We start from the raw sequence: 12412 nt of genomic DNA on the forward strand, positions 1-12412 counted from the left end.
CTACCTGGCCCTGTTCCCACAATTGTGGCAACAGTTTACCGTCCACCTAAGCCTAATAAGGAGTTCATAAATGATTTTTCTATGTTTTTGGCTGAGCTCTCCTTACGCTCACCCAATATAATAATTCTCTGTGATTTCAGTATACATATGGATAATGTAAATAATACTCTCACCAGGGATTTTACATTTTGTCTTAACAGTCTTGGCTTCCAACAGTTTATTATCGTTCCAGCACATTCAAAAGGACATACTCTTGATTTAATTTGTTGCTCAGGTCTAATTCCCACAGGTTGCAAAGTTGATGTAGCTCCCTTTTCTGATCACATGTTAATTTCTTTTGATGTTAATCTGGTTCTCTCAAAAAACAAGCCGTCTCGTGACATGTCTTTTCGCAATATTAAGGACATTAACCTGGACACTCTCTCAACCGGTATTAACTCTCTACCCCATCCTGACAGTCTCTTCAGCCCTGACGAACTTGTTTCATATTATAACAATAACCTCCAGAATCTCCTCAACAACCTAGCCCCCCTGAAAACCAGATCTGTTACCTTCACTCGCTCTTCACCCTGGTTTACCCCCGCCCTCAGACAACTCAAAGCCAAAGGAAGCCAGCTGGAACACCTCTTCAGGAAATCTGGTTTAACTGTTCATCAACAAATGTATCAGAACCATATGACCCACTACAAGGACTGCTGCAAACACACCAAATCCACCTAATATGCAAGTTTAATCAGTTCCAATGAAGGCAACACCAAGGCCCTGTTCTCTGTCCTGAAAACTATCACCCAACCACCTGACTCCCTTCCTCCACACATAGCCTCCTCTGCATTCTGTAACAGCTTGATTTTATTCTTCACCTTCAAAATTCAGAATATTCATCAACAGCTCATCCAAAGATCTCCTACAATCCACCACCAATAATTTCCTCTCTTCCTCCTTCCCTCTCCCTTTCTGCTTTTACTCTTCCCCCCGTCTCTGCCATTTCCAAATTAATAAGAAAATCCAAATCCTCCACGTCGATTAGACCCCCTCCCAACCATCCTTGTCAAAGCATCTGCGTCCTCACTGGCACCTCTAATTACCCACATCATTCACTCCTCCCTCACCTCTGGACTGGTTCCCTCACTGTTAAAAACAGCAGCCATCACACTTAAGAAACCTGGTTTGGATCCCAACAATCTCAACAACCTCCTTCCCATTTCCAATCTCCCATTTATTTCAAAAATCCTGGAAAAAGCAGTTGCCTCTCAGCTCCAAGCCCATTTATCCCACAACAATCTGAATGAGCATTTTCAATCTGGTTTCCGCCCACTCCACAGCACCGAATCCGCATTACTTAAAATCACTAATGACCTCCTCCTGGCAGCTGATTCTGGTCTCTTATCTATTCTCATCCTCCTTGATCTGAGTGCGGCCTTTGACACCATTTCCCACTCCATCCTTCTGGATAGACTCTCCTCCATCGGCATCACCCACACCCCCCTCAGCTGGTTCAAATCATACCTCTCTGGCCGCACTCAGTTCATCCAGTTGAAAACATTTACCTCCCAGTCATTCCCAGTCACCAATGGTGTGCCCCAGGGCTCTGTCCTTGGGCCCCTGCTGTTCATCATCTACCTCCTCCCCCTCGGTTATATTTTTAGAAAACACCACATACATTTTCATTGCTATGCGGATGACACCCAGCTCTACCTCTCCACCAAGCCTAACTCTACCCTCCCACCATCTTCCCTCACAGATTGTCTTCAAGACATTAAGTCCTGGTTCACCTCAAAGTTTCTTAAACTAAACAGCAGCAAAACAGAAATTTTACTAGTAGGCAACAAATCCACTCTCTCCAAATCTGACAGTTTCTCCATTCCCATTGATGATTCTTCCATTTCCCCCTCCCCTCGGGTAAAGAGTCTGGGTGTCATCCTCGACAGCACTCTGTCTTTTACATCACATATCAATAACATAACCCGGTCAGCATATTTTCACCTTCGCAATATCAACAGCCTCCGCCCCTCCCTCACCCCTCACACCGCCGCCATACTCGTTCAGTCTTGTCACCTCCCGTCTCGACTACTGTAACTCCCTTCTGTTCGGTCTTCCCCAAAAAACTCTTCATAGACTTCAACTGGTTCAGAATGCAGCAGTTCGGGTCATCACAAGAACCACCTCCACCCATCACATTACCCCTGTTCTGCAGCAGCTCCACTGGCTCCCCGTCACCTACCGCATCCACTACAAAATCCTGCTGTTCACCTACAAGGCCATCCATAACCTCGCTCCTCCCTACCTTTCTGATCTCCTCCATGTCTCCATACCAGTCCGTTCCCTCAGATCCTCCTCCTCCATCCATCTCATCGTCCCCCCAGCCCGCCTTGTTACCATGGGGAGCAGAGCTTTCAGCTGCTCTGCACATGACTGTTAGAAAACCTTTAGAAAGTGGATTTTGCATAATATGGGACCTTTAAAAGTTGTTTACCTACCTTGTGTAGAGAATAAACACGTCAACACCTGGTTTTCCTCCAGCTGTTATTGCGTCATAACGGGAATTCTCAGAGAAAATGTTGAATTGTGGATTAATTGAACATTTGTACGTGCTTCAGGTCTTTAATTCTCTCTTCAGACATCACTCCTCCTTCACACTACAGAAGATCTGAGACTATAATCCTGCTTTCTGTTTGCTCCAGCAGGTAACACACCTGATCCTCAGATACTGATCCCTGTGTTTAGAAGGAAGCAGCTCCACCAGCTTTCATGTATGTTAGCTCTAATAAATCCTGAAGTTCCATCCTTTCAGCATGGTTTAACTAGTAAAGGCATTCTGCGGGTAAAACGCAGCTTATTTGTTTTTAAATAAAGTTACTGAATTGTTGTTTGAAGTATTGAATAATTTATTTCTATGAAAAAAAATTATAACATAGAAACAGGAAAGCTTACAGCTTTTATTACAATAGTATAACTTTAATACATGAACCACCACTCACAGATGACAAACACATTCATTATGAAATTGATTTTAGTCAACGGCTCCCCGAGCGGTGACCTGGGTCCTGGACTGGCCACCATCAGATTCACTATCAGCTCATCTTTTCCATCCAATGGTAAAATGTCTCTGTTTCATCATCTGACATCTTGTTGATCTTCTACTGGGAATAAAATGTGACCTGATGGGATTGTGGTTCATTTAGATTTTGGACAGTCGCAGCAGTATTAGAAGTTGGGGCTGTGCATGAAGTTCATGGCTTGGTGTGCATGAAGTTCATGGTGTGAACATGAAGCCGGTAATGCTGCAGCACATTGCTCGGCCTGCTCTGCTGGTTTGATGCTTCTCAGCTCTAAAACGCCTCATTTCCATGAGCAGCTTCAGGCTGATGCTTCATCTGGAGCTAAGCGTAGCAGGAACTCTGTCTGGGTCACAGATAGGAGATTAAAACAGACGTTTGTTGGTTCCTGAATGCAGCGTAGTAGGAAGATCAGAACAGGATTTTCATGAACTACTAAACTGCTTGGCTGGCTGGTTTCTGACCAATCACATCTCTGGGTGGTCTGAACAGTGGCTTTCGCCACATGTCCTGATACAAGGAGGAAAACAAACTTCTGCTGTGTGATTACGGGAAGCCTGCAGGTCGCCGGTGTTGGGTAAGATCAGAAAACATGGCTGTGTAAACTCACCCTGCGGACAAACAAACACACTCAGCCCTAAATGGACATGAGCAGAGAAATCTATTGATTTTCAGGCATGTACCAATCGCTCAGCTGATCAGTGGTTTTTCCTCGGCGGTGTGTCTGCACAGCTCAGTGTGTCTTCGCTCACCTTCAGGATGAAGGAGTGTGTTTTCCTGCTGTGGTTGTGCTGTTTCTGCTGGAGAACAGAAGCTGATTCCAGAACGTGAGTCAACTTTCTTCACTCATTTAGAATTAGTTTTCTCACCCTAACTCCATGTAGACACGTTTATTTTAAAGAACTGACGTGTTTGAGTCCAGATTTGTAGGTTATTAGTCAGATGTTGGTGCAGTGGTGGGAGGACACCACCTCATCCTGAAAATAAAGAGCTTTTTCATCTTTTCCGCCATCGTTATGGAATCAGGCTATAAACATTGCTCCAGGAGACAGAGAGCAGATTCTGATCAGGGATCCTGCTCCCTGAGGGTTTGTAAGATGCTGATAGGTTGAGAAATCTCATATTTTTAAACTTAATTAAATATAATTTTACAGCAAACAGCTGCATTATTTTGTTTGGTTTATGATGATTTGCATCAACACAACAAGCTGCACCTGCAGATGAAATTTTCCTCCAGATCGACCAGCTGCAAAGTCCAGGTAGTTCACCTCTGAGTGCCAGGACACACTGTGCAAACAAGTACAAACAACTACACACAAGTACAAACAACTACACACAGGTACAAACAACTACACACAAGTACACACTGAAATCAGTGAGCAGACAAAGTGCTACCAGGTTAAAGTCCCCTGGAAGCCTTATGGGTCCAATCATTTTAGTCACATGATTCATTTAACAAGCTTTGCAGCACATTTACTTAAGAAATAAAGCTCAGTTTATCTGAATTAATAAGAAAATTAAAATAAAAAGAAAACGCTGCTGTTACACAATACAAGATACAAGATAAGATATACAAGATAATGTGCTGATAATGTCAGTATTAATAACAGGCTTCTTCTAAACAAGAGTTTCCTCTAGAGAAGCTCTGACATGACCCATGGAGGTTTGTTTTATTTAACCCATAAGAGCCTGATGTGACATATTTGTTACATAAAGTTTCTGAGACATTTTGCTTCAATTTATGATAAAACTTTGCTCAGAATCCTGTTGAACACAATGTTATACTTGTCTTGTGTCCCCTAATAGATACCCAGAAGCAAAAAACCACATTATAATATTTTAATATATCACATACAGGGCTCCAGACGGCAACCAAATGGTCGTATTTTGCGACTAAAATGAGACAGTTTGAGTGAATTTTTCATCTGCTCTACAACTGCGACGATACATTCGGTCTTTTTCTCGTAGGAGTTATAATTTCATTTATTTAGTCGCTAACAAACTTCTGCTCCCCTCTTCAGCCCAGTAGTTCACAGTAATAACAAATTAGAGATGTGACGTTCATGAACGAATCGATTCTTTTGAACCACTCTTTTAAATGAACGATGGGAATCGATTCACAACTGTGAGCCGTTCATTTGTGAGCCATTCTTTTTATATACAATTTTTTACACTGCCTTCATCAAATGAAATCAAATCAAACTTTATTTATAAAGCGCTTTTCATGCCATAGGCAACACAAAGTTCTTTACATGATTAAAAACATAAGAATAAACACACTCAATGAAATCTTTCACACAGTCACACACACACACACATATAGACACACACATCAAGCCCAACCCCCCCACCCCCACCCCCCTTCCAGCTAACAATGACTGAATGAATAAATAAGTAAATAAAAAGTCGTACAGATGAGTAACATGAAAATAAAATAACTAACATTTGTGAGATCATAGAAGTCTGATGTCCAACACGCTCCCTTCATGTGAAGCATCTATGGACAGAGAGTTTTGTTTGGAAAAAAATACTGTGAGTTCTATCCAAAACATTTACTAGAATTTGCACTGACTGCTCAGGTTTATCCTTTTTTATCTATATTTTTCCTATAATTTTTTAATCTTGTATAGTAGATTTTATACAGGTAGATATTTTTATTGTTTGTCATTCATATATTGTGAAATTTTGAAAGATATTGTGAGAACGAGCCAGTCTTTTGAATGGCTCTTTGAAAGGAACGGCTCCTCAAGATCCGGCTCCCTTCAAAGAGCCAAAAATCCCATCTCTATACAAATTAGCTGCTGGTTTGTCGACTCAAACTAACTTCAGTAAGAAAAAAGGAGACGAACACCAACGAAGAAGACGACAGCCAATGTGTGTGTGAGCGGGGTGACGAGCAAGCACTGCGATTGGCTAATGTGTGGAAAGAGGCGGGGAATTTATTAGCGACTTTGTGGCTGTATTTAGCGAGTTTTCAGACCCTCTAGCGAGTTTTTCTGGTGTAATTGGAGACTTTTGGAGACGGAGGTGAATGAAGGGAGTTTATCTTCCCAGCGAGGAGCGGTGCTGGTCAGACCCTCTCATACGAGGCTTGGTCTTCTCGCAGCAGCAGCAGCTGCATTCAGACGACGTTCAGCTCTGTTTCATGACCAGGCTGGAAATGAAACGTAGAAGCTGCTGCTGGAGGATCCTGCTGGTTTACCGTCACAGTAACGTCTGTTAATGAAGAGTGTGGAGGAAATATTTAAACAGTTAAGTGTAAAACTAAATACACTTAAAAACTGGACTAAAAATAAACAAAATATTGACAGAATTATTTTATTTATTTTATATATTTTAATTTATTTACTTGCTGTTCTAAACATTTTTAGGTTGTCTTTTCATAAATTTTTGTCTTTCCCTCTACATCCCTCTTTATGGCAGCATCTATTACAACTACATGTACCAGGCTGATTATGTTAATTAGCGACTTGTAGGACAGCCAATAGCTGCTGTTCTTACTGAGGAGTGGGAACAGCGGCTGGAGGAGCATCAGTCCCTGAAGCTGTTTATTACCAGGAACTACATGGACCAGTCATTTCATGTCCTGTGGGGGATGATGGGACAAAGATGTCGTTCTGCTTCGACTACAAAGTGAAAATCACATCATCACATCTGATTTGATTTAACAACTTTTATGTCTACTTGTTTTGTATTCGTGCAGCCAGTAAGATGTTTTTTATGTCAGCTGCTGCATAAAAAAATGTGAATTGTAAACATTGTAATTTCTGAATTTATTTTTAAAGTTTTTATCACTAATACAGTGAAAATGAGAGGAAATGTGAATATTTGCTTTGCAAGGTGATTTCAGTGTGTGTCCCTAAATTTTCTACTTGTGCTCCTAAAAATTTAATTTGGGGGCCTCTGTGCTCCTCGTAGAAAAAGTTAGTGTGGAGCCCTGTCATATGGTAATAAATGGTAGACAACAACCCCCAATATGTAATATTGAACTGATTATTACAACTAAAGTGATCATCTGATGTAAAAAAAAAAAAATAGTGACGAAAAACCCAAGTGAGCTTTGGCTCTTTCTGTTAAATAAAATACAGTAAAGACAAGCAGATTTCAGGCATAGCTGCAAATGGTGATTAATCATGATTAATTGATTTGCAATATTTGATTAATCTGATTAAAAATTTTAATTCCTTCACAGCCTTAGCTTTATTGTCTTAATCCTGAAAAGTTAAGCTGTTTTTCTAGTGAATGCTAAAATGCCTCCCTAACGCCTCTATCTTTAAAATGAACGATCTTAGGTCAGAAAACATCTCAGAATGATTTCGTCATCTAGTCCATGTGGCACCACTAAGCGTAAATATCCAGTGCAGTTCAGTTTGGGCCAGCTTCTTCTGGCTTACATTCAGATCAGAGATAACATAATGGTGATACCAGACAATCAAATCGGTTAAAATACACCTCAGTTAAACTGTCTGAAATGCATGGTCCCCTCAGTGCAACAGGAACTTTCTCATGAACAAGAAGCAAACATTACATTTGCTTTTTCTTCTGTGTCCCTTTAAAACCATCAGCAATTTCTCCTCAAGGGATTAATAAAGTATGTTTAATTTAAATTAATTTAGTTTTATTCAATATCATTTCAAGACATGAGATTAGACATATATGCTTTCTCATTTCTGCTGGATGATGGCAATCTTATGTTTTAGATTACTATCAGCAAAAACTGGATACCATGTACATGGTTCAAATTAGAGGAAGGGTAAGGGGAGCTCGGCTCCAGCGTTGCAAATTTTGTCACTTTGTTGCAATATGTAGTGAGTTTCCAGACCCTTCTACTGACCATCTTTCAATATGCACAGCGAGGTACAGCAGGTCAGCTGGTCTGATAAACAGTGCAGGTCTAGGAAAGAACGAAGCAGTTGGAGCAAAGAAAGTTAGCTGTGAGTGGTGAATGTTTAGCTTTAGCAATAAACACCACACAGCTCTTTCTAGTTCCAACAGAGTCCTGTGTCTGCTTCACCACTGCTGGGTAAAGTAAAGGGAGTAAACCCTAAAGCGAGGAGTAAAAAGACCAGACGGAAAGAGGTTTTGTTGTTGCTGAGCACTCCTGTGTATGAGGTCTTTATGTCAGCTGGTATAGCAGCCAGACCAGGTGTGATCGCAACGTCTCCCTGACCTACCTTTTCATCTACCTGCTATATAATAAAGCACACTAGAGCCAACACAATGTTAAATTTATAACAAACAAAAAAGAGAAGGCTTGTGTATGGAGTAAATGACATTTCACATGCATTTTTCCCTGTGGGGATAAACTATTGTTTATTTCCTTATTAATGATGTCATGATGACATCATGACTAATCGACGATTTTCATTGGCCTGACAACTAGACCTCAAAAATTCTTGACCCTGCTGTCCTGCACTACATGCATGTGCATGTAACTAGGGATGTTGTTATGCTTGGCTGAAAATTGGGATCCCTGTTTTCAAATCTGTGGTGAAAATATACTATAAGGAAGAGAACCTCAGTATCCACGTTACGTAGCACTGGCTAAACTAGCGCTATGATCCAGTTTCATTTAACAGGAGGCTAGCAAGGCTGCTAGCTGGTTTTAAAGTAGCTACAGCATGAACGTGAAGAAACAGATCCTGGAAGCAGTCTGGTTTAGTAGAGGAAGATATAAGAATGAAGAGGAAGGAGATACTTTCAGTAAAGAGGAAGGACACAGATCAGGTGGAGCCAGACCCCAGACCCAGTACCAGCAGCCCCACACCTCCCAACATGGAGGAGGACACCAGGATCCAGTCAACCACCACCAGACCGAAGACCAGAACCGATGCCCCTGCTACCACACCAGGATCCAGTCTACCACCACCAGACCGTAGACCAGAACCGATGCCCCTGCTACCACACCAGGATCCAGTCTACCACCACCAGACCGAAGACCAGAACCGATGCCCCTGCTACCACACCAGGATCCAGTCTACCACCACCAGACCGTAGACCAGAACCGATGCCCCTGCTACCACACCAGGATCCAGTCTACCACCACCAGACCGAAGACCAGAACCGATGCCCCTGCTACCACACCAGGATCCAGTCTACCACCACCAGACCGTAGACCAGAACCGATGCCCCTGCTACCACACCAGGATCCAGTCTACCACCACCAGACCAAAGACCAGAACCGATGCCCCTGCTACCACACCAGGATCCAGTCTACCACCACCAGACCGTAGACCAGAACCGATGCCCCTGCTACCACACCAGGATCCAGTCTCTCTAATGTGACAACATATCACAGCCATGTTAGAAAGAGGAACACACTCATTTCCTGGCCCCCCTGATAAATTCTGGCCCATCCTCTGCCCTCCATGTATAAAGTTTAGCTCCACCACTGGGCCAGACATCCTGCAGCAGAAACCCATTTTGGCTGCTTGTTCTTGCATTCTTGTTCTTTCGTTCATTACCTACATGAGCGTAGATGAGGGCAGGAACGTAGCTCGACAGGTGAATCTGCAGCTCGACAGGTGAATCCGGATCTTCGCCTTCATAGATTAACAGGTTTCTGTTTCCTCACAGCAGCGTCAAGCAGATGTTTTCATTCTATTGATATTTTTCTACTTACATCCAGTTCAGAGACAGTACCTAGAGATGAAGGTCATGTTGGTACAGAGTGTCTGGGCAGGTGGGCGGAGGGTACTTTGTTTATATGTGTGTGAGCGCGTGTGTGATTGTGTGTGAACTATGAGGTGTGTTTTAATTGCTTATACACTCAGGTGTGGGAAGGCTTTTAATTTAGTTTTTAATTTGCAGAATTAGTTTTTATTATGTACAGCACTTTGTGTTGCTTTGTGCATGAAACAGGCTCTATAAATAAAATGTGATTAATTGGTTGATTGATTGAACGAACAAACTCTTTTACCCAGGTATCTGATAACGGCTCCTGTCTCACTGCGACTGGATGCCGATGAGACAGTGTTTGTGGAGCTGTTTGGTTACACGGATGATGTGAGGGTCTTCGTGTATCTGAAGACCAGCATGGCTCCGGATCACGTGGAGCTCTCAAAGGATGACGTGATCCTTAACTTACAGAATAAGTACAAGGCCACGGCCAAACTCCGGGTGAGACGCCTGCAGACTAACCTCGGATTTTTTAGTGTTAGCCTTTCATGATAATGATGTAATGTTTGTCTCTCCAGATATTCCCAAACAAATTGGACCAGAAGGCAAAATATGTGGTTCTCCACGTGCTGTCAGATAGTTTCAACCATCACATGAACATTCCTGTCAGGCGCTCCAACGGCTTCTTGTTCATCCAGACGGACAAACCGCTGTACACCCCACATCAGAAAGGTGAGAGACCAAGGCCACAACCTGAATGTTTGCTGATGGTTAAATCAGTAAATGAGCTACTCCATCCTCATCAAGCATCTTCTGACATGTTTCTTGTCCAGTCAATGTCAGGGTGTTCTCCATGAACCAGGAGTTGAGGCCAGCCAAACGTAATGTCTTCCTGACCTTCAGGGTGAGTGCGACTGTCTGCAGGAGCATCTGGTACATCTGTTTTCAAGATGTTGACTCAGTGGGTTTGTTCTCTGTAGGACCCCGATAAAACAATTGTGGATGTTGTCGAGATGGCTGACGTGAACAATGGAGTCCCAACGATGCAAAACCCCTTCGTTATCCCGGTCAAACCAAAGTAAGACTTCAGAAAACTCAACTGTTTCCAGTGATGTGCTCAAGCTCACTCCTGGATGTTGGTACTGACATCTGTGTTGTTACAGGTTGGGTATTTGGACCATTGAAGCCTCGTACTCAAATGATTTTACCACAAATGCCAAAGCCGACTTTGAAGTGAGAGAATATGGTACGGTTAACCCTCCCAGGCATTGCATCTACTACTGAGGACACTTGTTTAAAAGTGGCTTTCTGGTATATGCATGGGTTGGATGGAACATTTGCAAATTTACCACCTCAGTGGACATTAGAGAGTCATCCAATACACCGCTACTCACTTCAGAATAAATAAATATGTTATTAAATGTAATATGTATTTATAAATTGTAATTACCAAGTTTGGCTCAGTAATAAACAGCAAAGGGTTAGCTCAAAGTACCCCTATGACTATGAATTACTATGGACCAGGGTTTCCCTTGCCCGGACGTGGGTCACCGGGGCCCCCCTCTGGAGCCAGGTCTGGAGGTGGGGCACGGAGGCGAGCGCTTGGTGGCCAGGCCTTTGCCCATGGGGCCCGGTCGGGCTCAGCCCGAAAGGGTGACATGGGCCTCCCCTCCAGTTGGCTCACCACCTGCAGGAGGGGCCATAGGGGTCGGGTGCATTGTGAGCTGGGTGGTGGCCAAAGGTGGGGACCCTGGCGGTCTGATCCTCGGCAGCAGAAGCTAGCTCATGGGACGTGGAATGTCACCTCTCTGGCTGGGAAGGAGCCTGAGCTGGTGCGCGAGGTTGAGCGGTTCCGGCTAGATATAGTTGGACTCACCTCGACGCACGGCTTGGGCTCTGGAACCACTGTCCTTGAGAGGAGCTGGACCCTCTTCCATTCTGGAGTTGCTCCCGGTGAGAGGCGCTGAGCAGGTGTGGGCATGCTCATTGCCCTCTGACTTGGCGCCTGTACGGTAGGTAGTAAGGTAGCCTCCCTCCGCCTTCAGGTGGGGGCACGGGTCCTGACTGGTGTTTGTGCTTATGCACCAAACAGCAGTTCAGAGTACCCACCAAGGTTATACTATAACATTTTTTTTTTTTTATTTGTTAGCACAATTTTCCAACAATTACTTACAACAATGTCTTTCTATAAATATAAATATTATGAGTAAAGTCGGATTATATGAACTTTAATATGCTGGACTTTTAAAGCAAATCTCCAAAGAGATAAAAATGATGTCACCTGACTGTGTTTACCACAATAATCTGATATTCACTTGGAAGTTTTTTCAAATGAATTTATACATTTGATTAGATTATAAATTCTCTATTTGTATGTTTAACATTTGTTTGACAAAAAGATTTTTTTTAGAAACTCTATTACAACCATATTATTATTATCATTATTATTAGTAGTAGTATTATTAATATTAATATTATTAGTATTATTATTATTATTATTATTATTATTATTATTATTATTAGTAGTAGTAGTAGTAGTAGTAGTATTATTAATACTAATATTATTATTATTATTATCATTAGTAGTAGTAGTAGTATTAATATTATTATTATTATTATTAGTAGTAGTAGTAGTAGTAGTATTAATATTATTATTATTATTAGTAGTAGTATTATTAATATTAATATTATTATTAATTATTAGTAGTAGTAGTAGTATTAATATTAATATTATTATT

The 12412-nt window shown here is 42.1% G+C and overlaps 1 protein-coding gene and 1 pseudogene across 2 annotated transcripts in view; one reads left to right on the top strand and one right to left on the bottom strand.

Moving 5' to 3' along the window:
• The window catches only part of LOC121649383, a 543071-nt pseudogene that overhangs the window by 259829 nt on the left and 270830 nt on the right, over nt 1–12412 (bottom strand).
• Nucleotides 3736–12412, top strand: part of c5 (complement component 5) — a 99763-nt gene continuing 91086 nt past the window's right edge. For both annotated transcript variants that reach the window (XM_042000151.1, XM_042000152.1), the window contains exons 1-6: nt 3736–3883; nt 9980–10175; nt 10253–10406; nt 10508–10578; nt 10655–10752; nt 10838–10920. In XM_042000151.1, coding sequence (XP_041856085.1) covers nt 3816–3883; nt 9980–10175; nt 10253–10406; nt 10508–10578; nt 10655–10752; nt 10838–10920 — 670 coding nt within the window. In that variant the 5' untranslated portion in view covers nt 3736–3815. The remainder of the gene's footprint in view (nt 3884–9979; nt 10176–10252; nt 10407–10507; nt 10579–10654; nt 10753–10837; nt 10921–12412) is intronic.

Source organism: Melanotaenia boesemani, chromosome 11 (genome assembly GCF_017639745.1).
Source record: "Melanotaenia boesemani isolate fMelBoe1 chromosome 11, fMelBoe1.pri, whole genome shotgun sequence".
Classification (NCBI taxonomy): Eukaryota; Metazoa; Chordata; class Actinopteri; order Atheriniformes; family Melanotaeniidae; genus Melanotaenia; species Melanotaenia boesemani.